The sequence below is a fragment of the Erythranthe guttata genome, chromosome 8, assembly GCF_056151865.1.
Source record: "Erythranthe guttata isolate IM_541 chromosome 8, IM_541, whole genome shotgun sequence".
NCBI classification, from domain to species: Eukaryota; Viridiplantae; Streptophyta; class Magnoliopsida; order Lamiales; family Phrymaceae; genus Erythranthe; species Erythranthe guttata.
In genome coordinates this window covers 993,341-1,021,218 of record NC_142540.1, presented here as the reverse complement: position 1 = coordinate 1,021,218, position 27,878 = coordinate 993,341, and the positions used below count along the sequence as shown (strand labels likewise).

Here is a 27,878-nt window from a genome sequence, read left to right as displayed (position 1 = left end):
ATTTTATTTTGCAATTTGGGATCTTTATAATTGAAATTTTTGTTCCAACTATTATCTCAATTTTCAAAGTTAATTTCATTTATCTTAAATAAATATAATTAATTAAATTAAGCTTCTCTGCAAATTGAGGTGTTTCCCAAATTAAAGAGCGAGCAGTTTTCTGTTTTCCTCAGTCTACTTCCCATTTAGCCAATCAAATTCAGATCCCCAAAACCCCAGCTCCGTCGTCGAAATGACTCCGGCCGCCGTGGTCGTCCGTCTCCTCCTCCTCTACCAACTCTGCATCGCCGCCTCCGCCGCCGCCCCAATCATCGGCCTCGACTCCTTCCTCACCCAGCAATTCCGGAAAGATCCACAAGCCGCGAACGATTCCTTCACCTCACTCCCCTCCTCCCTCAAAACCCCCCTCGCCCACCCCTCCCCCACCCACCCACCCCACCCTTCCTCCCTCCTCTCCCTCGACCTCCCCGTACCCATCACCCTGCACTTAGTGGGTCCCACCTTCACCTCCTCCGCCCCTTCCCTCATCTCCTCCTTCGTCACCTCCGTCCTCTCCTCCGATCTCTTCCACGTCATCACCCCCTTCTCCTCCACCGAACACCACCTCTCCATATCCCACTCACTCCACCTCTCCGCCTCTCTCTCATCTCCATCTCTCTCCACCTCTCTCTCCTCCGCCCTCAATTCCCACCTCACCTCCTCCCCCTCCCCTCTCCGATCTCCCCTATCTTCTGTCCCTTACTCCGTCATCGACCAAATTATCCAACAGGAATTCGAAAAGGAGAAACCAATTAACTCCTTCCACATCTACATTCTCCACCTCGGATCCCAGCCAAAACCCTACGCTTACAGCTACACCCATGGCGACAGCTCCCCAGGTTTCACCAAATGCTTGGGCAGCATTTGGACCGGTAAAGATCGCTACTTGTGGATCGATTTAGGAGCTGGGCCTGTTGATTACGGGCCCGCTTTATCCGGCGATGGTGTCTTGCCGAAAGGCGAGTTTCACCCTTTTGCAGCACTCCATGGCCGACCCAAGTCGCAAAAGGCATTGCTTTCGGACTTGGCTTCATTAGTGTGGAGCGCTTATCAGGTACTCCTAGTCCCGTCTTTGAGAATCCCTGTGCCTTTTGAGAATAAATTGATTGTTGAATTTATTCATATACATGGCGATGGTGGTGGTAGTAGTTTGGGTTTGGATTGGAAGTCGATAGAGAGTAATTTTATGAACGAGGCAAACGAACACGGGTTGTTGTTAAGGGATCAGAATTTGAGTTTCAAGAAATACGAGGTCAAATTGTCCGAGTGCTCCATTTGCTCTTTCGCCATTGCAAGGGCGACCACTTCGTATACTTCGAGGTACTTGTTCGATAACTATACCTTGATTGTGAGCGAGTATTTGGACTCGAAGCGTTTGCATCAGACAATCTTGGAATCGGTTGATGAGTTTAGAAGGGTGGCACAGTTGCCCGAGGAGGAGTTTGGTAGAGTTCTTCCTGTTTATGTTTTCGATCTCGATGTAAATACAATCTTGTTGCTCGATCGGTATCACCAGACTGTGGCGTTTAAGGATATGGTGATTGCAGTTAGGACAAAGAGTACACAGACTGTGAGCGACTATAGTTGCAATGGCCATCATGTGTTCACACAGGCTCGAGAACTCGAACGACCGCTTGTGGGTTCTATTCTGCAGAGCATGTGGGGTGTTTCGCCCACGCATTTAGTTTGGAGTCCAAGGCATAATAGTTCTCTTGTGGACTACACGTGGAGTATTGGACAAACACCATTTGGGCCGTTTTCCGAGATATCTTCTTTGTCTTTCGTTCAGAAGGATGCTGCTAGGAGAAATGTTCTTTTGACCACCTTAAATTACACCATTACGAGTGGGATTGACGTTCTTGATTCGATTGCTGCACATGGTGGGGACAGAAAACTTTTGAAACACACTCGACATACAGAGTTTGTACAGAGGTGGAACTTGTTTAGGTACAAGTTGGATAGGTCGATTTCTGCTATGTCGCATTTTGACTATGAGATGGCTTTGTATTATCTGAGGTCATCGGATCACGATCTGTATGCTATCCACAATCTCGTTTATCAAGCATCTCAAGAGTTGGAGGCTTCGCTTGTTTGTTTCAAGGATCCACCATTCCCATGGACGTCTTTTCTGCTGTCTGCTGGGATTCTGTTTGCTTTCTTTTTTGCGTATGCGAAAAGAGACAAATTATTTCAGAACAAGAGGAAACAGTTCTAAAAATTTTGCGAGGCTCGGGCTGTTTATGTTTAAATCGTTACATTTGTATTTCGAATCGAGAGGTAATACACTTCGCTTAGAATGTATAATTCAGATTTTCAAGAAAAAGGGAAATGCAGTTTGACTTTACATTGATTTGCCTTCAAAGTTTACCCAGTATACATCCCTTACCTTACGACGCTTCCTAATTTGTTATTCTACGTTAAATTGGTATGCAGTCGAACATGCTTCAAGTCCATTATGGAGGTTGAATTCGCTTAGCTGAGTATTAGCTGACAATGTGGATAACTCTGTTTTGGAGTGACATCATCAGAAGTATATAAATTGTTTAACTTGATGTCATAACTTTTCGGATATTTGCTCTAAATTTCGTCTATTTACAGAATTATATCGATCTCTCCAATCTTGGATTTCAAAATGGTATACTATCTAGTATTTCGTCTTTGATAGTGATTCTCTTTAACAGAAACTTAATAAAGCAGAGGGTCAATTGACAAGGTATTTTTCATACATCTGGCTTCCATGAAAACATGCTATTATTTTCTTTTATTTACATTCACAAAAGGTCCCCGAAACTTGAAAAAACGAACCAGGTGTCTGCTCCGAAAACAGAGGAGCAAAACGTTTCCGACTGTAAGAAAAATGCTTTCATATGTACAGACACAGAAAAACTCCGTTTTGATGGCATCTATTGATTAATACATAGTGCCCATATCCGAACAGTCATATATATCTTCACTTCCACCACAAAACATCCCTTCGTATTCATCCTCACTTCTCGCCTTCATCAAGTTCTTCGTTGTTCCACCGTCATTTTCATCTTCGGACACATTTGAGTTCTTCTCAAGGAGTTCCCTAAACAGAGAAGATCGAAATAGTAGCCCCAAAGCCGTTGGAGAAGATTTGCCACATGGGCTAATAGGAACCCTGCTCGAAAACATTTCTTGAACATCGTTCTCTTCGTTTGATCCAAAAGCTTTTCGTTTTAAACATGGCAGCGAAAGAGATCCCTCTTCTCTTACAAAAGGGGATACCGATACTGCAAATTCTGTGCTCTGTTTTGTTTCTTGTGCAGGTTCTGAAATGTTTGGCTTTAACCATCTGATATACGTGCTCAGGTCGAAGTTTGTGACCGCATTAATCCCTCTGTATTCAATTGCTGCAATATCGTAAGCTCGAGCCGCCTCTTCTTGTGTGCCTGTAAACAAATCGATCAAAATTTAATATGTGATTTGATCGTGGTTTGCTCATACTAAATCTAGAGGATGTCAATCGGGCTGCAGATTACTTACTGTAAGTACCGAGGTAGAGATACTTATTTCCGAAAACTCTTCCTATTCTTGCCTCCCATCTTCCATTGTGATGGTGTCTGCATTTTTTTTTTGCAATTATATGTTAGGTTATCTTCTAATATAATCAATCATGGAAATTAATTTTTTTATGTGAATGTAGGATTGATTATATTTATCCGTACCTCGCAACTCCTCTGTACTTCGAAACCCCTCTAGAAAAGCCGCTACTTTTTCTGTAGTACGATAAATTCGTGTCATATATACATGAATAAACTTGATTGCATAAAACGAGGTGTAGAATTAGTACCTTCTTAGTGAAGCTAGATACTCTTCTTTGGTCATGTTCTGCATGATTTCGATTTCTGTCTCGTAGTCGGATATCTGCAGAAAAAAAATCAGTGAAATTTGTAAAAAAAAATAAAAATTAGGTGGTTATATTATATATATAGATAGATATGAAGATCGTTGTTTCGACAGGGAAATAATCATACAGGAAAATTAGTGAAAGTTGAATTTCCCCAATACTTAAGTGCTGCTAAATCGTATGCTCGTGCTGCAGCTTCCTCGTCGTCATAAGCCCCTGTAGATTATTCATAAATGATAAGCCTTTTTTTTTTCTTCATGTTTTTTAATTACACAAGCGAATTAATTAACGAATATTCTACTCACCAAGATAAACTGTTGAGAATTTGCAATTTCCATTCCAAAGTTGGAGTACCATGAGATTGACAGGCAAATAGAGAGATTAAGATTAAGGATTAAGAGTTAAGGATTAAGGATTAAGGATTAAGGATTAAGATTAGTAGTTTAAAATTACCTTGTTTACCCTTTTTCTTCTGAGTAATATTCCAAGTGAGTTTATCCCACAAGTGTGCTTCGTATCTGCCTGTCCATCTATGCTTGCTCACACCACGAAACTTGGAACTTCTTTTCACAGTCGTGGGTCCCACTGACGTGGGACCCGCTTGTTGGTTTTCCGTTTCTTGACCGTCATCACCATAGCTGATAACGGCATCTCTTCTCCTTCGCTTTCTCGCATGAGTTTTCCCGAGGTTGTCTTCACTCTTTACCATTCTCATTGCCATATATTCGGTTTCGTTTCTTTTGCTTTCTTTACTTCTCAATCTAAATTCTCATGACTATATACATATATATATATATATATATATATATATATATATATATATATATATATACATATGTTTTCTTTTTGGGATTATTATATTTTTTGTCTTTAGTTGTTCCTTAAACAAAAACATAAATGAATGAATGGCGATGAAAACAAGTGGTTTGATGAAGTCAGGACAAACTTGTTTATTCTTGTACTGTCTAGCAGCCACAGGAACCAAAAATATACACGAATCGATTGGTCGAGATTTTTATTATTTTATTTTATATATCACTATCAGTAAGAGTTTCGGAGGGTCGGAACGAATTGACAGGGCGTAGCGTAGCGTAACGCCATACTCGGGCATTTTCTTGGATTCATCATCATCTAGCATATGCTGATTTGTCTGTTCTGATCAATATTGTTAAGGTCTTAACTAACGAAACGATTGGTGAATTGCAACATGTATACCAATTGGTTTAACACGAGAAGAAATCTACTTTTGATACGATGTTATGAATCCCTCTTTGAATGACATAAACTCACTCGAAAATATGATAAAACGACTGGAGCACGCGAGTTGCAGGTGATTGCTGACATGCACTCTTCGAAACGGTATCACTTCCCTCCTCTTCTATATAAGCAAAAGACGCGGAAATAAATCGAAAGAGCTAACACGTTTTGAAAAGTATAAACGGCGTCGCTTGAACTTAATTCAAAAGAAATTAAAAGAAACAGTTAAGTTTGTTACACTCGATTTCAAATGATGATAATATGATTTTTTTTTTAAATAAATTTATACTTAATAAAGTAATTTCATTTCTGTTGATTTAGGACTAGGACTAGAAATCGACGAGACAAGAATGATAACTTTCACCTAATTTGGGCGATTGTAATGTGATTTTTATCCAACTTGGATGAGTGCAGTGCGATTTTTCAATCAATAGAATCGACGATTTTATCTTTCTTTAAATAAACACCAGTAATTTCACCCGTGCGACGCACATGAAATAAATATTTCAAAAATATTCACAAAATAATATATTTTTAAAGAACCATCAAATAAACATTTTCGAAGTTCTAATTAATATCCCAAAATTATGAAAAAATAATATATAATTTGAAAAAATACATTTGAAAAAATACATTTATATCTACTATAGTGCGGCCCATAATAACATAGCCCGCACTTTATATTGGACTGCTTTTGTATACGTGTCTCAGTCTATGAGTTTTGATTGGTTAAGTCAGGCCCGATAAGCCAAAAACCACGTGACTGCCACGTGCCCTTCTATCGGAGTTGCATCATTTAACCGTGAACCGACTCGCAGTCGATTATTTCCTTTTCGCGCCACATTAACGCAGTGCGAACGTCGGTCACTCTATATAAACCCCAGTCGCTACTCCGCTCTCCGAAGTTTTGCCCCCATTTTGTTACTGCAATGGCGGATGGTCATCTGTTCAACAGTATCTCTCTCGGTGGCCGTGGAGGATCCGTAAGTTCAATAGCTTATCTCTCTGTTGCTTTTACCTTTTTCCTTTTCTGATTCGAACCCTAACCCTAGTTATTACTGTGGTCATTTGTGATGTTTGCGTTGGAATAGCTTATTTGTGTTCCTTTCTTAATCCCGGGTAATTTTCAATTTATGCTTGTTTTTTAGGGTTTTGAGAGGATTATTTTCTCGCAGATTTCAATTTGCTATTTCACGATTTAAGAATTTGGTTCTGTGTTTATTATGTACTGTTTTAGGGTTAGGTGCAGGTTAGGGTTTCTTTTTGGTTCAAATGCTTCAGGCTTTTAAGCTAAAAGTGAGAAGTGAAATCGAAGGATTTTAAGCTGAAGAATCAGAACTGTTGGTGGACTTGATATTTCTGCAAATGTTTGTCAAGGTTTCAAGGGGCTTGTGTCTAATGCTGAACTTCTAGTTTTTTTTTTAAAGAAATAAATTAGAGAAAGGAAAGATGATTAAAAATTACGTGTTGCGTGTTGATTCCTGATGCTGCTTTACTTGGGGGTTTGACTCGTGAGAATTTTTTATTTAGGACGCCTTCATCCTGGAATGATAGATTGTTGACCCTGAGGGTCTCAAAGTATTTAGTCTTTTGTTTAGTTGAATTGTTCTGTGCTGCAACTTGTAGAATCCAGGGCAACTTAAAGTTCATTCTGGTGGGATAGTATGGAAGAAACAAGGAGGCGGTAAGGCTGTGGAAGTAGACAAATCTACTTTTCTAGAGCTTACCTGGATGAAGGTTCCTCGATCAAATCAACTTGGAGTTCGGACCAAAGATGGCCTTAATTATAAATTCACTGGTTTTCGTGATCAGGTGAACATATATTTTTGTTGAATAATTCATAATTCCGTCGATTGTTCTTTATATATTGCTTATCTGTCGTGATGCTAGTTTGAGAATATTTATTACTCTGTTTTTATACATTGAGCTTCCTATGAGTGAAAAGTGAAAGGGCAAGATAGAAAAGATTGGTACCGACCTGGAAACCATTTTAATTACACTCCTAATGTATTATGTCACATATTTATCACGCATCCAACAGAAGGAGTTCAATTTCGTTAAAAACCTCGCAGTCTTATCATGTTCTTCTTGGATGTTTTGCAGGATGTTGCCAGTCTGACTACATTCTTCCAGTCCAATCTTGGGACAACTCCACAGGAGAAGCAGCTTTCTGTTAGTGGAAAAAACTGGGGAGAAGTTGATTTAAATGGTATATACCACTATTACTACTACTATATCCTTATGTCTATTTACAGTTTGAAGCCGCTGGTTGCTGGAATTTCCGTTCTTGTTTTTCTATTAGGATCAGGTTTAATCTTTAAGTTTGTCAGTTTTTTGGTGCAGGAGACAGTTATTAAAAGCTCCACTGGGTGACCTTATATAGCAACTGCATACTTTGCCTTATTTTTTTAACGAAATATCATTGGTTTGAGAGTATAGTTGGTGGAGGAGGGATTTACTCCCCTTCCTCGTAAAATTAGAAGGAACAACCTTCACAATTTTTCCTTTTCGTTTGGAGAAAGTTGATAATACGATTTATTATGCATGATTTACTTCATCTCAATATGCCTAATGTCTGTTCATATTTTTTTTCCAGAGAATACACTTACCTTTCTAGTGGGTGCTAAGCAAGCATTTGAGATATCTTTAACGGATGTTGCACAGACCCAACTTCAAGGAAAAAATGACGTCTTGTTGGAATTCCATGTAGATGACACAACTGGTGCCAATGAGGTTCCTTTTGTTCTTCATGTCATTCACAGTATTTATTCTGTTGAATTTCTTATTTTTTGCGCGTAGATCTATTGTATGTAGGATTCAATGTCGGCAATGCCTAGCTTTTTGCTTCCTTTTTTTTTTTTTTTTTTTTTTCTTTTCCCCTTATTGTTAGTCAGCAAGCTAATAACTTCATACTTGTTCAACAGAAAGATTCGTTAATGGAAATAAGCTTTCACATTCCAAATTCAAACACTCAATTTGTTGGGGATGAGAGTAACCCTTCTGCCCAGGTAATTATTTTGCTTTGAATCTTGATGTTGATAATATGGTTGTTGTCCATTTATTTTTGAGTGCTAGGGAATGTGCTTTCTCTGTAGGTATTCCGAAACAAGATTATATCAATGGCAGACGTTGGACCTGGAGGTGAAGACGCTGTTGTTACTTTTGATGGAATTGCCATACTGACTCCTAGGTTGGTTATGCAGAGCTATTTATTATGAGTTGTACTGTGTTAGTTACTTTCCTCCAGTCTGACATGGATTTCCTTTAGGGGACGATACAACATTGAACTTCATCTCTCATTTTTACGTCTTCAAGGACAAGCTAATGACTTCAAAATTCAGTACAGCAGTGTTGTTCGTGTTTTTTGGCTGCCCAAGGTTCTGTGATTTTGCTCTTGCATGATGTCTGTTTTAATGTTTCTTGTATACATATATCTAGTACGTTGGTTGTTTTTTAGAGGCATCATTTGTACATATATCTACTACTTTGGTTGTTTTTTAGAAGCATCATTTTAATGCTTAATCATCTTTGCTTCTGCAGTCTAACCAACCGCATACCTTTGTTGTTGTTACTCTTGATCCACCAATCAGGAAGGGCCAAACTCTGTATCCACATATTGTGATGCAGGTATATTGACAGTTCAATTTTTGAATATCAACTTTAAAAATGTGAGAATTCATTTTAATCATATTCTGGATCTTCATTTGGTTTCACTGCAGTTTGAGACAGATGCTGTGATAGACACCACCTTATCAATGGACGAAAAACTTTACAATGCCAAGTTCAAGGACAAGCTCCAGCCAGAGCATAAGGTAATAATCTCATGTTGAAACGTACTGAAATTTCATTGATTTTATTGACTGGTATAGTCCCGACTATTTTATTCAATAGAGGCTTTACTTTCTATCTGCTAGATTTGTATTAGTCAATAAAGTGTACGGTTGTGCTTCAATTGCATTTTTTGGTGAATCCTCCAATGTGTTTGTGATTCCATTTCTCCACTTGAACAGCTGGGGGAATAAGGATATTATGCTGGAGTGCACTTAATCTTGACATGATTTTGTGTTTAAATATCAGGGACTTATCCATGAGATCTTCATTACGATTCTCCGTGGTCTATCTGGTGGCAAAGTCACTAAACCAGGAAAGTTCCGTAGTAGTCAGGATGGTTATGCTGTGAAGTCATCACTTAAAGCTGAAGATGGAGTTCTTTATCCGCTTGAAAAGAGCTTTTTCTTCTTACCCAAACCACCCACTTTAATTCTTCACGAGGAGGTATAGTATCCAGTCATACTTGGGGAACTCTACAAATTAAACTTTTTACATACCACACGTGGATGCATCTGACGACACCTGGTTTTTTTGTCTTGCTTATAAATATAGATCGACTACGTGGAGTTTGAGAGGCATACTGCTGGAGGTTCAAATATGCATTACTTTGATCTTCTCATCAGGCTTAAGACCGAGCAGGAGCACCTTTTCCGAAATATCCAGAGAAATGAGTACCATAATCTCTTTACATTCGTCAAGTCAGTTCATCTCTCTTGCCTGTTGTTTTCCTTATATTCTCTTATAAGACAGCTAGACAAGCTTCAATTTTGTCTCTGAGGTGTAATGCTCATGGAATTTGGAACTTTACTACAGTGAGAAAGGTCTGAAGATCATGAATTTGGGGAGTGCCAAGACTCCGGAAATAGGAGTTGCAGCTGTTCTCCAGAGTGAGATTGATGATGCTGTTGACCCACATCTTGAGAGAATCAAGAATGAAGCTATTGGAGACGAGAGTGACGAGGAGGTATTCTTTTTATTTTCTTCATCTGCGCGTGTTTCTATTTATTCATTGTACATGCAAGTTATAGATAGTTCCTTTTCTTCTTCTTCACATATTTAATTTTACTTCTGGTTATTCATATATCTTTTATTACTACAATGAGAAACAATCAGTGAATGCATCTTATTTCGTACGCAAACTCAGTTTACGGGTATGCTTTTTGCTCTTATGTAGGATGAGGATTTTGTTATCGAAAAAGATGATGGAGGCTCCCCGACTGATGATTCTGGGGAAGGAGAATCTGATGCCAGTGACAGCGGAGAGGAGAAAGAGGTAAGATTTCTGCTATTTATTTGTCAGTTATATAATCTTCAATATACGGAGCTGACATCAATATATGATGATTTAGGCACCGATAAAAAAGAAATCGAAAATAGAACCTTCTGCTCCTGCTACCAAGGCATCATCATCATCGAGTAGGAAAAAAACCAAAGATGCTGACAACGATGGGTCAAAGAAGAAGAAGCAGAAGAAGAAAAAAGATCCAAATGCGCCAAAGAGGGCAATTAGTGCTTTTATGTACTTCTCCCAAGTCGAAAGAGAGGTTTGCATTCCAATAATACACATCAACTGTCTTGAGCATATATCTATATATATATTTCTCATAGTCTACTATTTATCACATTATATAATCCTTCCTTCCTTCCTGGCAGAATCTGAAGAAGACCAATCCAGGAATATCATTTACTGATATTGCCAGAGTACTTGGTGAAAGATGGCATAAGATGACAGGTATAATAAACCAACTTCATATTTTATATGCATTTATTATAATAGAATGACGAACACTTGCTCGTGATATATATATAGTGATGGTGTAATTGATTGGTTGATTGATTTTGCAGCGGATGAGAAGGCACCATACGAAGCAAAAGCCAAGGTAGACAAGAAACGCTATGCCGAAGAGATAAGTGGCTATAAGAATCCACAAGCCACCACTAATCTAGGCTTAGTAGATCAATCTGACAGTGCTTAATTAGCAGATGGATGAAATATATTTTCATCAGTCTCATTGTGCGTATATATACTACTGCACCTTGTGGTTACGTAATATCATCTAGTTGCTAACTGTTTTCGTATAACTAAACATGGAACTTGGTCGTTTCTTGTAGCGGATTCTGCCCGTTTATTTCCCTGAGTGTTAATTATGTTTTTCCAATACTGTGTTATATTTATTCAGATTTACTTAAAAATTATATATAATCGGTTAAACCAAAAATTAATTTCTTGACATTGTTTGGCTTCAAATCTCTTTAGTCACATATATATTATGTTGTGATGATTTTATATAAAAGAGTGGTGGATGAGGAAATATTAATTATTGGTTGTATCAATAAAATCAGTCATATTTTTATGAAGACAAATAAAAATAAAAAGTTGCAGGTAAAAATAAATAAACAAAACTCGCTACAAAATTCCTAGTGAACAACAATATATTCAAAACTACTATTAAAATTGAAATAAAATGATTGGTTTGTTCTCTATCACCTTTATAATTTCTTTTACTCCAAACAAATCTCACCAATCTAACAAAGATGCAGTAAATTCTTTGCCACCAATCATAATATTTATATATATATAAAAACAATTAAATTTTCTTTTTTTTTTCTTTTGGTATTTTTTCTAACATGGTTGTCCTACTTTGCAACCCAATGCACCGGCAAATTTGGTCATTATCCCCACCTGAGTGGCCGACGCCGCCTGGATCAAGTCATACTTCTCCGGGTGCTTACTCGTATACGTTGCATCTCCTGACTGTACAAAGAATGCTCCTCTCAAGAAAATATCTCCCTCCGATCTCCATATCCACTGGCTCCACACTGATTCCGGCGAATATTCCCTCTTTGTCACCTGAAATATATATACATGCAACATCATCAGTACTACTACTACTATTACTATGTTTTGTCGTTTCACACGTATGTATGTATATATATATGTATATAATACCTCCTTGGCAAAAGGGTTGTCTGGGGGAGCAATGAATCTGTTGCCCTGGCTGATGATGATGGGGTTCTTGCTGCCACCAATGGCGTACATGTTCCAGTGGGTGTAGTCGTTGTTGACCACGTGGATGTACCCGAACCTGCAACGTGGCATCCTCTGCACCATCCGTTTCCCGAAGTGGTTGAACGCCACCGTGATCTGCATCTTAACGTCCTGCGTGTGGCTGTCGCTCGCCCCGAAGAGCATGGCCTCGTTGTGGTCGGTGAAGTGCCCGTTCGATATCGTGATCCCCGTCGACCCCATGATCGCGTCGATCAGCCCGTCGCTGCACTTTGTCATCGACACGTGGTCGATCCAGATGTCCTGCGCACCGTAGATCGAGATCCCGTCCCCGTCGCTCCTCGTTCGGAGCCCGTAGTGGTCGACGGAGTCCCTGATCAGTCCGCCGTTCCCGGGGACGATGTCGTGGATCAAGATCCCGTGGATGATGATGTTCTTCACGAACTGGATGGTGATCCCGGCGCCGCCGGTGATGTGGACCCGGACCCCGCGGCCGTCGATCGTCTTGTCGCTCTGCATGATGAGCTCCTGAGAGAGGCGGATGACCATGCTCCGGGAGAAGATGATCCACAGCGGCTCCGTTTGGATGACGGCGTGGCGGAGTGTTCCTGGCTTTGGGTTGACCATGTCTCCGTCGGAGGAGTCGTTGACCACGTAGATACGGCCTCCCTTGCCGCCCTTGGCCTTGTATCCGAACCCCAAGCCGCAGTCGGCCAGCCTGAACCGGTTGTCGGCCCAGTTGGCTTGGCATCTCCAGCACCGGTCGATAGGGTTTGTTGCCATGCACGGTCCTTCGTACCCGTGGGCCAGCTGCCTACGGCTACTGTTGCTAACCAAATTTATGTCTTTTATTTCCTTTAAGGCCCTGCATAATATACATAATTACAATTTCAACCCTTAAAACTTTTTTTTTTCTTTTTTAATTTTTGTTTTAACAACAAAACCAACATTAATATATATGAATTAATTACCTCTTGGAATGCAGATTCAAATGGCTGACGATTTTAGCAGGATGAGACTCGTAGGATTGGAGTGTGTTGTTCCAAGCCTGTACGCTACGCTTGAGCCAATAATCGTCGAAATCCGCAAAATTAGCACTAATGCTTGGAAGAGCAGAAGCAAAAGCGATCAACAAGAACAATAAACCCATCTTGTGAATCATTTTTCTTTTTTGCTCTATATATTTTTTATTTATTTATTTATTTTTGAATGTTGACGGTCTGGGGTCGAATCCCAATAGCGGATATGGGTTCAACCGGACCAGACCGAAACACACTCAAATTTATTAAAAGGGGCCTTTTATTTGAAGGCAAAGAAGCACAAACCACTTTTATTCTGTTTTTGATTATGCTGTGAGGATTGGTTTATATAGTCGATAATTTTCGCGAAAACTTGGGATAGCCACTTGCTTTTAATGGTTCATATTCATGAAAATTCAGAATTTTTTGTTTGTCCATGTGGTTAAAAATTGGTTGTCAAAAGAATTGATCAAGATTCATTTTCTATATTTAGTACAATACTATAATCAACAAAATCTTTATTAATTGAAGTTATATTGTATTTTTTTGGAAGAAGATTATTTACGCATATATTTAGCACCAATTGGTATCATTTGATACATATGAATATGATCATGAATTAATATTCCAGTTTCATACATTAAAATGCCATATCAAAAATTTATCTTAAGAGAATATATTTAGATCTTGTTTGTTTTAAAGATAGGATATAATTATACAATCTTATTATAACTGAATTGGCCTGGTGGAGAAATCGGGCGGACAGTGTCCATCGTATACTATGAGTTGTTTCCGTCTTCGTTGTTATTTTATCGAAGACATAGCTAGAGAGGTTCATGTCGAAGTTTTGGCGGGAAAATAACAATCGAATAAGAATTCATCCGGCTCGATGGCAAGAACTGTCTAATATGAAGGAGTTTGGGCGTTTGTGATTTAAATGACTTTAAAACGGCTCTCTTAGCAAAACAAGTTTGCCGATTATTGGACTGCCACATAGTCTATTGGCAAGAATTTTAAAGACCATTTTTTTTTATTCTGCAATCCATTTCTTAAATTCTTTTGGATTGAAATTGGAATGAATGTGAGATTCAATTTTATTTTCATAATTTTTTTTTATGAAAAATCTGATTTTTTTTCTCGTATTTATTCGGAAATGAATTGAAATTAGTTACTTCCTAAGAAAAATATATATTATCTAGAAATGTAAATTCCGATTCGACTCGATTCGATCTGTCTGATTTCTACCTCTAATCAACACTGAATTCCGAAGGTTTAATTTTTATTTTTCACAAAAAATAAATAAAAAAGAATTGGAGCTTGAGGAAGAAATGGCAAACAAAGACTTATTTGGCAAAAAAATGAGCTTTATAAAGCAATTCTCCACAACACTTATTCTCAAACTTTTAACATATATAGAAAAAATGCTTTCTTGACTGTAGTTACTACCCAAGTTTTCACTTTCTTCCCTTACAATACACTTCTTTATTCCTAATCATTTTATTTAACTGATTCCAACTTATAAACATCAATGATTAGCATGATCTAATCAGATTTCGAAAATTAAAAATGATAATCATGGTAGAATAATTACAAGAAAAAAAATCCATGACCAATAATCTTGATTCTTGACCAATAATCAAGAAAATCCATGACCAATAATCTTGATTCTTGACTAATAAGAATCTTGTTTTCCTTCATAGTATTCTCACTACATTAATCTAGGTTTGTTGTTAGGCTTTAGACCAATAAGCCAAAAAGAACTTATAAACCAAAAGAAGGAAACTGGAATCAACTTCTTTATGCCCTTTTAATCAATTTATATTAATCCGATTAACGAAGTAATTATCATAACCCAAACAATAATCGACAAGTTTGACTTATAAAACATGTAATTTAGTGACCACCTTTTTCCCCCCTTCAATAATCAGACAACCAATCGACATAACTATATAAAAAGCCTCGTTGCAGAGGTAAAAATTATCGATCATTTCCGAAATCATGATAACGTTAGCTAATGTGTACCATGTTTTTACTGCGATCATCCCACTCTACGTTGCGATGATTGCAGCTTATCTTTCTATCAAATGGTGGAAACTTTTCACGCCGGATCAGTGCTCGGGGATCAACAAGTTTGTCGCAAATTTTTCCATCCCGCTTTTGTCGTTCCAGGTGATCTCATCGAACAATCCTTATAAAATGAACTTGAAACTTGCGTCCGCCGATTTCCTCCAAAAGCTTATCGCATTCGTCGTACTGGCAGTGATTGCCAGAATGCGATCGAGAGGGAGCCTGAGTTGGATAATTACAGGTTTGTCCTTGTCCACATTGCCTAATTCACTTATTCTAGGAATCCCGCTAATACGAGCAATGTACGGGGACGAAGCGGCGGTACTCTTGGCTCAGATAGTTGTACTGCAGAGCTTAGTTTGGTACAACCTTCTGTTAATTCTTTTCGAGATCGATGCTGCAAATGCAGTACCACCGTCACAAGTACCAGGTATTGATATGCAGAGTCAAATAGTCATTTGGTACTTGTCTTTATTTATTATTTTCTTATCTTTGAAGGAGAATCGGAGAATCCACAAGTACCGGAACCAATTACGAACGGAGTAAAACATCAAAGCGAAAGAAGCATAAGAATCATTCTATTGACAGTCGGAAAAAAATTGATCACAAATCCCAATACTCATGCCACATTGGCAGGGCTCGTATGGTCGAGCATACATTTCAGGTCGTATAAAACAATACGCCTCGTATATATTAAGAATTTAAGTCTAACTTGTAAAATCACGGGTGTAGGTGGGAAGTAAAATTGCCTAAAGTGATCGAGAACTCTATATTACTATTATCAAATGGAGGGCTCGGAATGGCTATGTTCAGCTTAGGTATTAGCTTTTTACGTTTCCACATCTTTCGTATATACGTAAAAACAGGGTTCTTGAACAACGAAATTTATTACTTGTTAGGTCTTTTTATGGCATCACAAGCCCGATTGATTGCATGCGGTACCCGAAAAGCAGTATTAGCCATGGCACTGAAGTTTATAGCAGGACCATCTCTCATGGCAGTGCCTTCAATCGCGCTCGGGTTAAGAGGCACGTTACTCAAAGTAGCACTCGTGCAGGTGAATACATAAGCAGATCGAGCATTATTTCTTAGTCGTTTATGTTACAATTTTAATAACGTTATTAAAATTTGGGACAGGCAGCTCTGCCACAAGGGATAGTTCCGTTCGTGTTTGCGAAAGAGTACAATCGACATCCGGACATACTGAGCACAGCGTACGTAATATTTTCATTTGTTTTCGATAATATTAATGTCGATAAAATTGTTTCGGTTTTCTCTCTCTAGGGTTATATTCGGTATGCTCGTAGCGGTTCCGATCGGATTAGCATACTACTTCCTGCTGGCTTTGTAAACAAGTGTCCTGCTCGAAAAGTGGGGATCGAATGTCCGAAATTCATACGGAGAACGGAAGATTGGTTTTATTTATTTTTCATTGTTGTAACACAGCTTTTAAGTTGATAAATAAATGTGCACATACTATTCATTTGGTAAAGCAAAAGGCAGGGATTGAGTTGCTCTAAACTTTCTATTTTAATTCTATTTAAAAAAAGATATTGAAAAAAAATCGAAAAAACTTGTTTCAATATATTTTTTTTGAAATTGGCGGAAATTGATTTTTCACTATATATATATAACTAGTAATTCACCCGTGCGATGCACGAGATTAAATTTTTTTTTTTAAATTATTTTGGATAAAATAAAACGAACGAAAACTTTGAACAATTGACATACATGTAAATAATACTAAAAAAAAATGTTTTATTGAATCAAAATATACATTTGTTTGTGATTTACCTTCATATTCGCTGAAAATCTTTTGTGCACATAACATTGCTCGTAAAGTTAGTTATATCGCCCGATTCTGAGTTGATAAATATATTTATCCGAAATCTACTTTTAACTCTGGACATTGCGGCGTACAATTGCCTATGCACCCTAATATTGACACTAATATTACACAAACAAAAACTACTAAATTAATACCAAAACCAACATTGATAATACTAAAACCAACACTAATAATACTAATATTAATACTAATCTTAATATTAATACGATGATTAATATTGATAGTCTAATACTAATATTAATGTCAACCCTATTATTAACCAATCCTCATTAGAAGAGTTGGTACCTAATATTTACCGATAGGGTAAAGGTGTAGGGTTCGAGTTGATATTGATACTGATACTGCTACTGATATACATATTGACACTAATATTAATACCCATACTGATACACATACACATATTGATACTGATACTAATACTATTATTAATACTAATACCAATATTAATATTCATACCAATATTGATACATATATTAATACTAATATTGATACCGATCCTCATACTCATACTCATACTCATACTGATAGTGATACTGATGTTGTTATTGATAATGATACTAATACTGATAGTGATAATGATACTAATACATATATTGATACTACTGATACTGATACTGATACTAATATCATACTAATACTAATACTAATACTAATACTAATACTAATACTAATACTAATACTAATACTAATACAAATACTAATAATAGAACTAATACTAATACTAATTACTAATACTAATACTAATACTAATACTAATACTAATACTTATACTAATATTAATATTGATACTAATACTAATACTAATATTGATACTACGACTGATATTAATATTAATACTAATACTAATACTAATACTGATGCTGATAGTGATACTAATATTGATGCTAATACTAATACTAATACTAATACTAATACTAATACTAATATTAATACTAATACTAATACTAATACTAATACTAATACTAATACTAATACTAATACTAATACTAATACTAATACTAATACTAATACTAATATTAATACTAATACTAATACTAATATTAATACTAATACTAATACTAATACTAATATTAATACTAATACTAATACTGATACTAATACTAATACTAATATTGATATTGATATTGATATTGATATTGATACTAATATTTATACTATTAATGTTACTGATACTGATATTATACTGATATTATACTGATACTTATACTGATACTGATACTGATATTTATACCCATACTTATACTCATACTCATACTCATATTCTTACTCATACTCATACCCATACTCATACTCATACTCATATTCATACTCATACTCATAGTGATATTGATACTGTTATTAATACTAATACTAATACTGATATTTATATGGATATTAATACTAATACTAATACTAATACTCATACTAATACTAATATTAATACTAATACTAATACTAATACTAATACTAATACTAATACTAATACTAATACTAATACTAATACTAATACTAATACTAATACTAATACTAATACTAATACTAATACTAATACTAATACTAATACTGATACTGATATTGATACTGATACTGATATTGATACTGATATTGATACTAATACTGATACTGATACTGATACTGATACTGATACTGATACTTATACCGATACTGATATTGATAATGATACTAATAATAATACTCATACGTAAGTAATGTTGACATAATTATAAATTAAACGTTTAAATTTAGTATTTTTGCCGATACTGATATTGATACTGATATTGATATTGATACTGATACTCATACTGATACTGATACTTATACAGATACTGATATTGATACTGATACTAATAATAATACTCATACGTAAGTAATGTTGATATAATTATAAATTAAATGTTTAAATTTAGTAATTTTGCCGCATAATGAAATTAGTGATTATTTGTATATTGTTAGTTGAATAAAATTATTATTATTTGAAACAAATTAAAAGAAGGTACATAAAACATGTGTCAAATGTAGGTACTACTACTTGTCAAAAATATAGTTTTCATTTAAACTTTATATAGAATCATATCAATTAATATCCGTTATTAATTTCTTTTTGTCTCTAATTATTATTCTTAGTATATGATAAACAATAAAAATAATTTTACGATTTATATACTTAAACATAAATTAAATAGCAAAAGAAAATTACTAAAGGAGAAGAAAAAAGAAGATTGTCACATATAGCAAATTATGAAACACAAATTTGGAAATACAGCTATCAATATATAATGGGTATCGAGAAAATATGTGCAAACAATATTGTAGTTTTCATTGTAAAGTTCTAATTTAAGACGATAAATAATCAAATACAATTAAATTAAAAAATATATAAATATTCAAATTTTATACAGATGTCGCAAAATTTTTAAACTAATTAAAACGAAATGAATATATTTTTTCAAATCATTTCAAATACACTAAAATTTCATAAACTATTCGAATTTATATTTCAATTACAAAATTATTAACATAAATATTTAATTAAAAATTAAAATTAAAATAATACGAAAAAAAGAATCAAAATATTATATATATATATATATATATATATATATATATATATATATATATATATATATATATATATGTGTGTGTGTGTGTGTGTGTGTGTGTGTGTGGTAAATATTTAAATGAGTGTAGAAATGTTAAATATGTAAGAACTTAAATGTCAACTAATCAGTTGAGGAATACATGTCATCAATTGAACTTCAACTAAGCGATTTGGAGATATGATATAGACATTTGTCACATTTCTTTCATAGATGGCATAAATCCTCTTTTTATATTATATATAGATGGTAAATACAGTTTTATTTAAAATATAATAAAAATAAACAAATAAATATGATCCAAATTTATTGAAATAAAATTATAGCAACTAATATGAACGTACAAATTAATAATAATGTATGTAAATATGAACAAAATAGATAAAAATAAGCATTATTAATGGACACAGAAAATAATATTTTTACAAAAATATATAAACGCAAAATAATCTATTACATGATCAATCAAGTTCATTAATCTCAATTTCATTTTCATCGAAACCATGCTTACAATCATCTCACTTATAATCAAAAGATGGAAATGCATAACTATTTTTTTCTAAATCAATCCTGAAAATATACACGGATCATATTTATGCGTGTTATACAACGTCGCAGGGCTTCTCTCTTGCTAATGTCGTCGCGTATAACACAAACGATGATATCCATGGATCTGCAAAAACAAAAAAAACAAAACAAACATAAGTTAGATTGTTATATGTACACATACATAATAAATGAATAACATCATAAATATTCAACGACAAATAAATATGCTTCAAGCGAACACATCGATAAATATTAATTGCATTATGAATTTACAAAACAAAAGGAATAAAAAAAAAAGAGTTTTAGATAAGGACCGTAGTTTAACATGATTATAAAAAAAATATGTAGATAAAGAGAGAGATGAATGAAATAAAAAATAGACATGATTGACAACAAATCCGGTGATTGATTTTATTTGATGCAAATTCAAATAACTTATTAATAATTAATAATTGAAAGTCAAACTTTACATAAATTAAAATTAATTATGGTGATATTATTTCCATAAGTTATCGATATATAATAGATATGATATTGATGATATATATGTATATATAGATATGTATATATAAATGATTTAGATAATAAATGCATATCCGAATTTTAATAAAAATCAAAATATATGAAATGTTTACACACTATTTTTTTTTATCTTTTTTCCTTTTCCGTATTATAGTAATAAAAATATAAATTTCATAATATATTAAACAAAAAATTAATTAAATTTAAAATTTTAAACATCCAAGTCCATAAATATACTATATTTACAAAAGGAAATAAAATAAATCCAAATTAATTTATTTCCATGTATATTGATAAATTAATTTATTAATATATTGATTTGAATTATTAATTAATATATTAATTGAAATTAGAAATATATATATATATATATATATATATATATATATATATATTAATTTTTATATATATATAAAATATTTATATATTCAAATGAAAAAAATTATGAAATATATATTAATTTATTAATATATTCAATTTATACAGACATCCCAATTTTTTTTATTGAATGGATATTCAAATATTCCAAAATATTGAAAATTCAAAAAAAAATTGTATTCCTTTCTTTTAATATTTTAATATTAAAAAAATATTTTTTTCTTCAAATTATTTGAATATTCGTAAAAAAATTGAGTATCATGAATTTTTTCAATAAATGTATTTTGAAATACTGAAAATATAGATAAGATATTTTTAATTTCGAATTTATAAAATATTAACTTTGGAAATAATTTATATACATGTGGTAATTGTTTAAATGATTGTATAAATGTTAAATAGGAAATAACTTAAATACATACCAAAATAAAATTGACAACTCACCAATTGAAGAATCCACCTCATCAATTGAACTCCAACTAAGCAATTTTGATAAATGACATCATCATTTGCCACATGTCAATCATTGAGGGCATAGATCCTCTTTTTATATTATATATAGATAATAATAATAAATAAACAGATGATTTTCACTATAATAAGCCCATTGACATGCAAGCTAATTGGAGAAAGTAGTTGCACGTCCAGAAAGGAAAGCTCTATGATCGGGCCCATTTTATTATTTTTAATTTTAATTTAAAATTTAAATTATTCCCCCAATTTCTGACTCAAATGAAATCACTGAATTACGAAAAAAAGAATCCAATTTCTTGAAGAACAAATCAATTGTGAGTGACCTGAATTGCATTTGCTAGTTACCAAAGAAACTCCAGTAAAAGTGTAGCCATCAAGAAACAAAGCTCGGTAGTACCACCGACACGTGTCGGTTTATTCCCAAACTACCCCTCAAAACAACTGTTCCGTTCTCCAAGAAATAAATATCGACGGCCTATAAGCAACCGCTGCCCGAACCCCACCACATCAACGGATCAGATTCTCTGGAAAACACGGCCCTTTAAATAATTAGGGCTTTTCCCACTCTTTATATCACGTTGCTACTCCGAAAAAAAATAAAAAAAAATAATACGAATATATTCTCACTCTGCTTTCTCTCTCCTTTTCAATTTTCTCTCTCTCAAATTCATTTTCGCAGTTTTAAGCTAAGAAATCATGGGCAAGGGTCCAGGTCTCTACTCCGATATCGGCAAAAGAGCTCGAGGTTCTTCTTTCATTTTTCATTTTTCATTTTTTTTTTGTTATTTAAATTTCCGATACAATTTACATTTTTTTCGTATGCTTTTTTGTTTAATTTATTTTTATTTTTCGTGTTTTTTCAGATCTTCTTAACAGGGATTACCAGAGCGACCAGAAGTTCACACTCACAACCTGCTCACCGACTGGAGTTGTAAGTATATTTTGTGGTGTTTTTCACGGATCTGATTTCCCCCCCTATCCATTGTTGTTTTTCTGGTTTATAGTTTGGAAATTTTATGATTTTTTTATTATTTTTTGAGCTGAATATGCATGTACATCAATCGGTTTATTTTACGGTATTGAGGAAGCATGGAAATTGTTCTAATTTTCCTGTGTTATTTGTAACTGTGTTTTCTCTCGATTGATTTGTTGGCACATATTGTGGTATACGATAAATCTGGATTTTGTACCTTCTATAGTTAATTTTGCATTTATTGTGTTCGAATGTTTGATTATCTGTATTATATTACATTCAATTGTGGTGCTGATATAGTGACGAGTATTTTGATCTTCTGTTGCGATTGTTCCGTTCGTTGAGTTGCTAAGTCATCTTATCGTTTATTAAGTTGCTTTTCATTTAGTGTGCCTTCCTTTTCATTGATATATCGGCTGGCTCACATTTATTAAAATGGTTCTTATGTATATGTTAGTTCAGTGTCTTAATTTGTGTAGCTTCTAGTGCAATCTCAAGATAAAACCTCTAATGTGAAATAATAGATCATGTAGCTTAGATTTGATGATGTAGCTGCATCTAATGACATTTATGTTGGATCCTTGATTTTGGTGAGAAGAGTACTAACATGTGTCTTGGTTCTAAGAATGAGATGGAAATTTTCCGAGAATAATTAAAATTGATGTTCATGAATAATTATTTCTATTTCATCTCATTTTTGTATTTGATAGAAGTTCTTCAATTCATGCTCATTCCCACAAAATTAGTATATTGAAAACAAAAATTCGTCGGCAACTGATGCACAATTGAACTAGGCAGTATTTTTAACCAGTACGAAAATTCATGGTTCTTGTTACCTTATGTGAGCATGCGTGCCTTTATATATGTTTCTCTTGGATTCTTGAATTTACTTGCTATATCCGTATGTATATTAATTCTCTCCTTTTGTTGCAGACACTCACTTCAACAGGAACAAAGAAAGGTGACCTGTTTTTGGCTGATATCAATACTCAGTTGAAGCATAAGAATGTCACCACTGACTTTAAAGTGGATACGGGTTCCAATGTATGTTCTATGCATTTATTCTCATTGATTATGTATTTAGATTGGAGCAACTTTTCTGGTTTATGGTGTTCTGTAGTATCTTTCTTTCAAATATATAATGATTATGGAGCCAAATCCTATGTCAGCTTTTCACCACCGTCACAATTGATGAACCAGCTCCTGGACTGAAGACGATCATAAGCTTCAAAGTTCCCGATCAAAGATCTGGGAAGGTAAGAAAATTCCTGCCTCTTTAGTATAATACTTTTAAAGCCCTCCGATCTAATATTTTTGTTTTCATTAACGACTATTGTAGTTGGAACTTCAATACTTGCATGATTATGCTGGGATAAGCTCAAGCGTTGGGTTGACTGCTAACCCCATTGTGAACTTCTCCGGTGTTGTGGGAAACAATCTATTTTCTGTGGGTAGTGATGTGTCTTACGACACTAAGGAAGGAGCTTTAACCAAATGCAACTTCGGAGCAAGTTTCACAAATGCTGATCTTATTGCTTCTTTGACTCTGTTAGTGGTTCTCTCTCTCTCTCTCTCTCTCTCTCTCTCTCTCTCTCTCTCTCTGTGTTTTTTTATGCCTTTTTTTATGGTCCATGGATTTTTGAACTGTTTTCTTTTGGTTTAGGAATGACAAGGGTGATAGCTTGAGCGCATCGTACTACCACACAGTGACTCCAGTGACAAACACTGCAGTTGGTGCAGAGGTGACCCATAGCTTCTCAAGCAACGAGAACACCATAACTGTAGGAACTCAGCATTCGTTGGACTCGCTGACCACTGTGAAGGCACGATTGAACAACTTTGGAAAGGCTAGCGCGCTTATCCAGCATGAGTGGCGCCCAAAGTCACTCGTCACTGTTTCGTCTGAGGTGGACACCAAGTCTGTTGACAAGAGTGCCAAGTTTGGGTTGGCTTTGGCTCTCAAGCCATGAGTCGTTTTTTTTTTTCAAATCGTTTGTTTTGTGAATGGTTTATATACTGTGATATGGTTGGAGCTGGTTCTTTTGGCGGCTGATTTTGGTTCTTATAGAAATAATCTAGGTTGTTGCTCGAACTATTCCTAGTTATTTTTCTGTCGTTTTATCACTTGTTTGGACATGTTCGTTTTTTGACCCTCTTATTATCTTTAATCAAGGGGTATCTCATTTCTTTGAAGTCTAAACTTTACAGTTTTACATGTTTGTTCGATTTTTGGATGTTGTGTTATTCGTCTGAAGAAACTTCGAAGGTTCTTCGTCGATTTTCCATTCGTTCTAGTGGAAGCAAATTAGTGCCCGTCATTGTCTTAACTGACGAACTAAAGGTAAACTGATGAAAATGATCGAAAGTGTTAAATTATTGAAATACGAATAACTAAATGTATTTTTGTGTACATAGAGGACCAAATGTGAAATTAGTGCAAACTTGAGGGGTGAAAACTTTAATTTCTCCAAAATAATGTTGTAAAAGCCAAAAAGAAAAAAGAAAAAAGAAAAGGCAAAATAGTAAATACATAGTGAACAAGGGGGGTTTAAACTTGAAAGCAAAAACCCTCCGCTTTTGGTCACTCCTTTTCTTCTTCTTTATATCGACCAAGGCGGCGCGTCAATCTCCGAATTGCTAGATATTCTTCATCGTTAATCGGGAAACCCTAGAACCTGCAAAGTAAACTCAGAATCGGAGAATGGGGAAAATTCAGTATATGAGGCTGAAAGGAAGCCAGAACTTGAGGCTACGGCTGCTTCTCTCGACGCTGTCAACAACACCAATCATCATTGAGGACATACGCGCCGAAGCCACGTGGCCCGGCCTCCGACCCTACGAGGTTTCGTTCCTCCGTCTCCTGGAAAAAATCTCCGACGACTGCCGTGTCGAAATCAACGAGACCGGTAAGTAGAAAATGTTATGTTGTTCAATGCTTGGTTCGGATTTTTTGTGAGTTTTCAATTTTTTGTTGGCCAGGCACAAGTCTCAAGTACAAGCCGGGGATTGTGATGGGCGGGAGGCATTTAGTTCATGACTGCGGCACCACCCGATCAATTGGTTATTTTTTGGAGCCTCTGATTTTGCTAGGTTTGTTTGCTAAGAAGCCCCTCACTATCAGGCTCAAAGGTATTTTCGCTAAAATAAACAAAATCCTTAATTATTTAGTTGAAATTGATATCCTAATTCTTGCCGGAATATTGATGTTCTGTATATTTAATTTACGGTTGTTTTCACCTCTGAATGTTTCAATTAGTCTTCCGAGCACCTACACTTGAGCTGTGACCAATTTGCTAAGTGGAAAACTCAAGAAATAAGCTATATAACTTAATATAATCTACTTGAGTTTGGTTTGGGTCAATTTTAGTTCGTCTGGGCTCTTTTATTTTTATAGTTGTGGATGATGCTTCGTTTACCTGAATTGTTTTATTTGATGAACATATGGTACTCGTATTATGTTTGAGAAACCCATAATTAAGGACTTTCCTGCTCTCTTAGGTATTACAAATGATTCCAAGGACCCCTGTGTTGATACGTTTCGATCTACTACCTTACCCATGTTGAAGCAGTTTGGAGTGCCTTCAGAAGGACTGGAACTGAAAATCGAGAGCCGAGGTGTACCTCCTCTTGGTGGTGGAGAAGTCGTTCTATCTGTACCGATCATCCAAGATAGTTTAAAAGTAAACTGTTTTCATGCTTTGTTTTAATTGTTTACTACCTCTCTCTCTCTTGAACAAAGTCTCACTCTAATTTTTTTTTAAATGTTATACAGGCAATAACCTGGATTGATGAGGGCATGGTGAAGAGGATTAGAGGTCACACCTTCTCGACTAAAGTGTCTGTTCAGTTTGAGAATATCATGATCCATGCAGCTCGTGGCATCTTTAACAGTTTTCTTCCCGATGTTCACATATTCACTGACCACAAAGCCGGGCAGCAAGCTGGAAAGTATGCATTGAATGTAGTAAAATGGAGATAAATTATGTTTAGCTGCTTAATCACAATGCTAATCGCGTATTTATTTTGTTGGCTCTATCTGCAGCTCACCCGGTTATGGAATTTCACTTGTGGCCGAGACCACATCAGGTTGCTACATCTCTGCTGATACATCAGTTTCTTATGCTCAGGGGAAAGAAGAGGGCGAACTTGAGGAGGAGAAGCAAGAATTGAGCCCACCTGAAGATGTCGGCATAAAAATTGCAAACATTCTGCTGGCTGAGATTGAACAAGGCGGCGTCGTAGATTCAACTCATCAGGTTTGTTTAACAAAGGCTTACCATTCTCTGTCAAAATCATTAAACTTTGATTGCAATTGTAAAGCGTATTGGACTATCGATTTGCTAGGCTCGGTATTTTATTATCATATAACATTCTAAAGATACTTCATATGTCGGTATCTGCAGTCCAAATTAAATGGAATATGTTCTGGATGCCTGCTTTGTGTATTTGCGTAATGATTGATTTATATTTTGCAGGGATTGTTGTTTCTTCTCTGCGCATTGTGTCCTCAAGATGTTTCAAAGGTTCGTGTTGGTAAGCTTTCACCTTATGGAATAGGAGTTCTAAGGCATATCAGAGATTTTCTTGGTGTTAAGTTTGTTATAAAGCCAGATCCTTCGACAGAGACGGTCATTCTTAAATGTGTTGGCTGTGGACTGAAGAATCTATCTAGGAAAATTTCATGAGTAATCAGTTGAAAAGGGGTTTATATTTATTACCGAAGCAATCCATCTCAGAAGCCAAAGTGGATTGCAGATTCAGTTGCATGATATATTCGATCTTTAAATTTTTGATATGTTTCTTCCTGTCATACAACTGCAACTCTTGTAAACACTAATGTATCGTTACGAGTCTGGGAGAGTGAGTTCTGTTGGATGCTTTTTTATATCAACTTCGTTCAGTTACTGAATGAAAGGTGACGTGTGTTTTTGCTTCTTGTTTTCTTTTGCTTGCATAGGTGACGGTGTAACATAGGAGAAATAATCGCAAAATCCGAACTTTACTGCACGACTGTCACTGTGATTCTTGTTGAGTTCCACTTGTCTGCAGTTTTCGTATGAAGTAGATAAACCTTAAATGAGATAAATTTCTTTAGATGTTTTGAACTTGGCCATTTGTCTCATAAAAGCTATGATATTTTAATCTGCAGACCCACCTGACTCTGGTAATAAAATGTTGCCTCTCTATTAACTTAGTCAAAAAAAAAATTATAAAATGCAAAACCAGGAGAATAATTTTGCTCTAAGTTGGGCCCAATAAATTTTCATTGGCCCAAATATAGGCCCACTATGATGTTTAATGGGATTAATAAGGATCTGCATAGTTGGGCTCGCACAGTAGTACTGGTCAGGCCCATTGATTTTTCAGACGAAAAAAAACTAAAAAATGGAGATGCGGGGTATCGATCCCCGTACCTCTCGCATGCTAAGCGAGCGCTCTACCATCTGAGCTACATCCCCTTTGTGT

General features: G+C 35.2%; 7 protein-coding genes and 1 non-coding gene across 8 annotated transcripts; 5 read left to right on the top strand and 3 right to left on the bottom strand.

Moving 5' to 3' along the window:
- Positions 1 to 5: 5 nt before the first annotated feature.
- Positions 6 to 2,383, top strand: LOC105961633 (uncharacterized). The gene has a single exon (XM_012985868.2). The coding sequence runs from the start codon at positions 233 to 235 to the stop codon at positions 2,252 to 2,254; it is 2,022 nt and encodes a 673-aa protein (XP_012841322.2). The 5' UTR covers positions 6 to 232; the 3' UTR covers positions 2,255 to 2,383.
- Positions 2,384 to 2,712: 329 nt separating this feature from the next.
- On the bottom strand, positions 2,713 to 4,662 carry LOC105961634 (AP2-like ethylene-responsive transcription factor At1g79700). The gene is made up of 6 exons (XM_012985869.2): positions 4,364 to 4,662; positions 4,038 to 4,126; positions 3,854 to 3,927; positions 3,729 to 3,779; positions 3,547 to 3,623; positions 2,713 to 3,452 (listed from the first exon to the last, which is right to left on the bottom strand). Exons 1-6 carry the CDS (start codon positions 4,629 to 4,631, stop codon positions 2,950 to 2,952), a joined length of 1,062 nt encoding a protein of 353 aa, XP_012841323.2. The 5' UTR covers positions 4,632 to 4,662; the 3' UTR covers positions 2,713 to 2,949.
- Positions 4,663 to 5,736: 1,074 nt separating this feature from the next.
- On the top strand, positions 5,737 to 11,157 carry HMG (high mobility group). The gene is made up of 16 exons (XM_012985933.2): positions 5,737 to 6,150; positions 6,794 to 6,979; positions 7,271 to 7,376; positions 7,764 to 7,900; positions 8,092 to 8,175; positions 8,263 to 8,357; positions 8,436 to 8,544; positions 8,708 to 8,794; positions 8,887 to 8,979; positions 9,245 to 9,442; positions 9,551 to 9,696; positions 9,812 to 9,962; positions 10,173 to 10,271; positions 10,348 to 10,542; positions 10,652 to 10,730; positions 10,844 to 11,157. Exons 1-16 carry the CDS (start codon positions 6,097 to 6,099, stop codon positions 10,972 to 10,974), a joined length of 1,950 nt encoding a protein of 649 aa, XP_012841387.2. The 5' UTR covers positions 5,737 to 6,096; the 3' UTR covers positions 10,975 to 11,157.
- A 256-nt stretch (positions 11,158 to 11,413) lies between these two features.
- On the bottom strand, positions 11,414 to 13,347 carry LOC105961689 (putative pectate lyase P59). Its single transcript, XM_012985934.2, has 3 exons — positions 12,977 to 13,347; positions 11,949 to 12,870; positions 11,414 to 11,849 (listed from the first exon to the last, which is right to left on the bottom strand). The coding sequence occupies exons 1-3, from the start codon at positions 13,165 to 13,167 to the stop codon at positions 11,622 to 11,624; spliced, it is 1,341 nt and encodes a 446-aa protein (XP_012841388.1). The 5' UTR covers positions 13,168 to 13,347; the 3' UTR covers positions 11,414 to 11,621.
- A 1,605-nt stretch (positions 13,348 to 14,952) lies between these two features.
- On the top strand, positions 14,953 to 16,589 carry PIN8 (Auxin efflux carrier family protein). The gene is made up of 6 exons (XM_012985881.2): positions 14,953 to 15,521; positions 15,590 to 15,755; positions 15,824 to 15,909; positions 15,991 to 16,148; positions 16,229 to 16,305; positions 16,376 to 16,589. The coding sequence occupies exons 1-6, from the start codon at positions 15,023 to 15,025 to the stop codon at positions 16,440 to 16,442; spliced, it is 1,053 nt and encodes a 350-aa protein (XP_012841335.1). The 5' UTR covers positions 14,953 to 15,022; the 3' UTR covers positions 16,443 to 16,589.
- Positions 16,590 to 21,737: 5,148 nt separating this feature from the next.
- LOC105961690 (mitochondrial outer membrane protein porin of 34 kDa) lies at positions 21,738 to 24,605 on the top strand. Its single transcript, XM_012985936.2, has 6 exons — positions 21,738 to 22,184; positions 22,303 to 22,370; positions 23,346 to 23,456; positions 23,582 to 23,668; positions 23,752 to 23,960; positions 24,076 to 24,605. Exons 1-6 carry the CDS (start codon positions 22,136 to 22,138, stop codon positions 24,380 to 24,382), a joined length of 831 nt encoding a protein of 276 aa, XP_012841390.1. The 5' UTR covers positions 21,738 to 22,135; the 3' UTR covers positions 24,383 to 24,605.
- Positions 24,606 to 24,718: 113 nt separating this feature from the next.
- Positions 24,719 to 27,346, top strand: LOC105961691 (RNA cyclase family protein). The gene is made up of 6 exons (XM_012985937.2): positions 24,719 to 25,318; positions 25,392 to 25,541; positions 25,911 to 26,092; positions 26,185 to 26,360; positions 26,455 to 26,668; positions 26,888 to 27,346. Exons 1-6 carry the CDS (start codon positions 25,114 to 25,116, stop codon positions 27,095 to 27,097), a joined length of 1,137 nt encoding a protein of 378 aa, XP_012841391.1. The 5' UTR covers positions 24,719 to 25,113; the 3' UTR covers positions 27,098 to 27,346.
- A 452-nt stretch (positions 27,347 to 27,798) lies between these two features.
- TRNAA-AGC (transfer RNA alanine (anticodon AGC)) lies at positions 27,799 to 27,871 on the bottom strand. Its single transcript has one exon. It is a non-coding gene; the product is annotated as a tRNA-Ala (tRNA).
- Between the last annotated feature and the right edge of the window lie 7 nt (positions 27,872 to 27,878).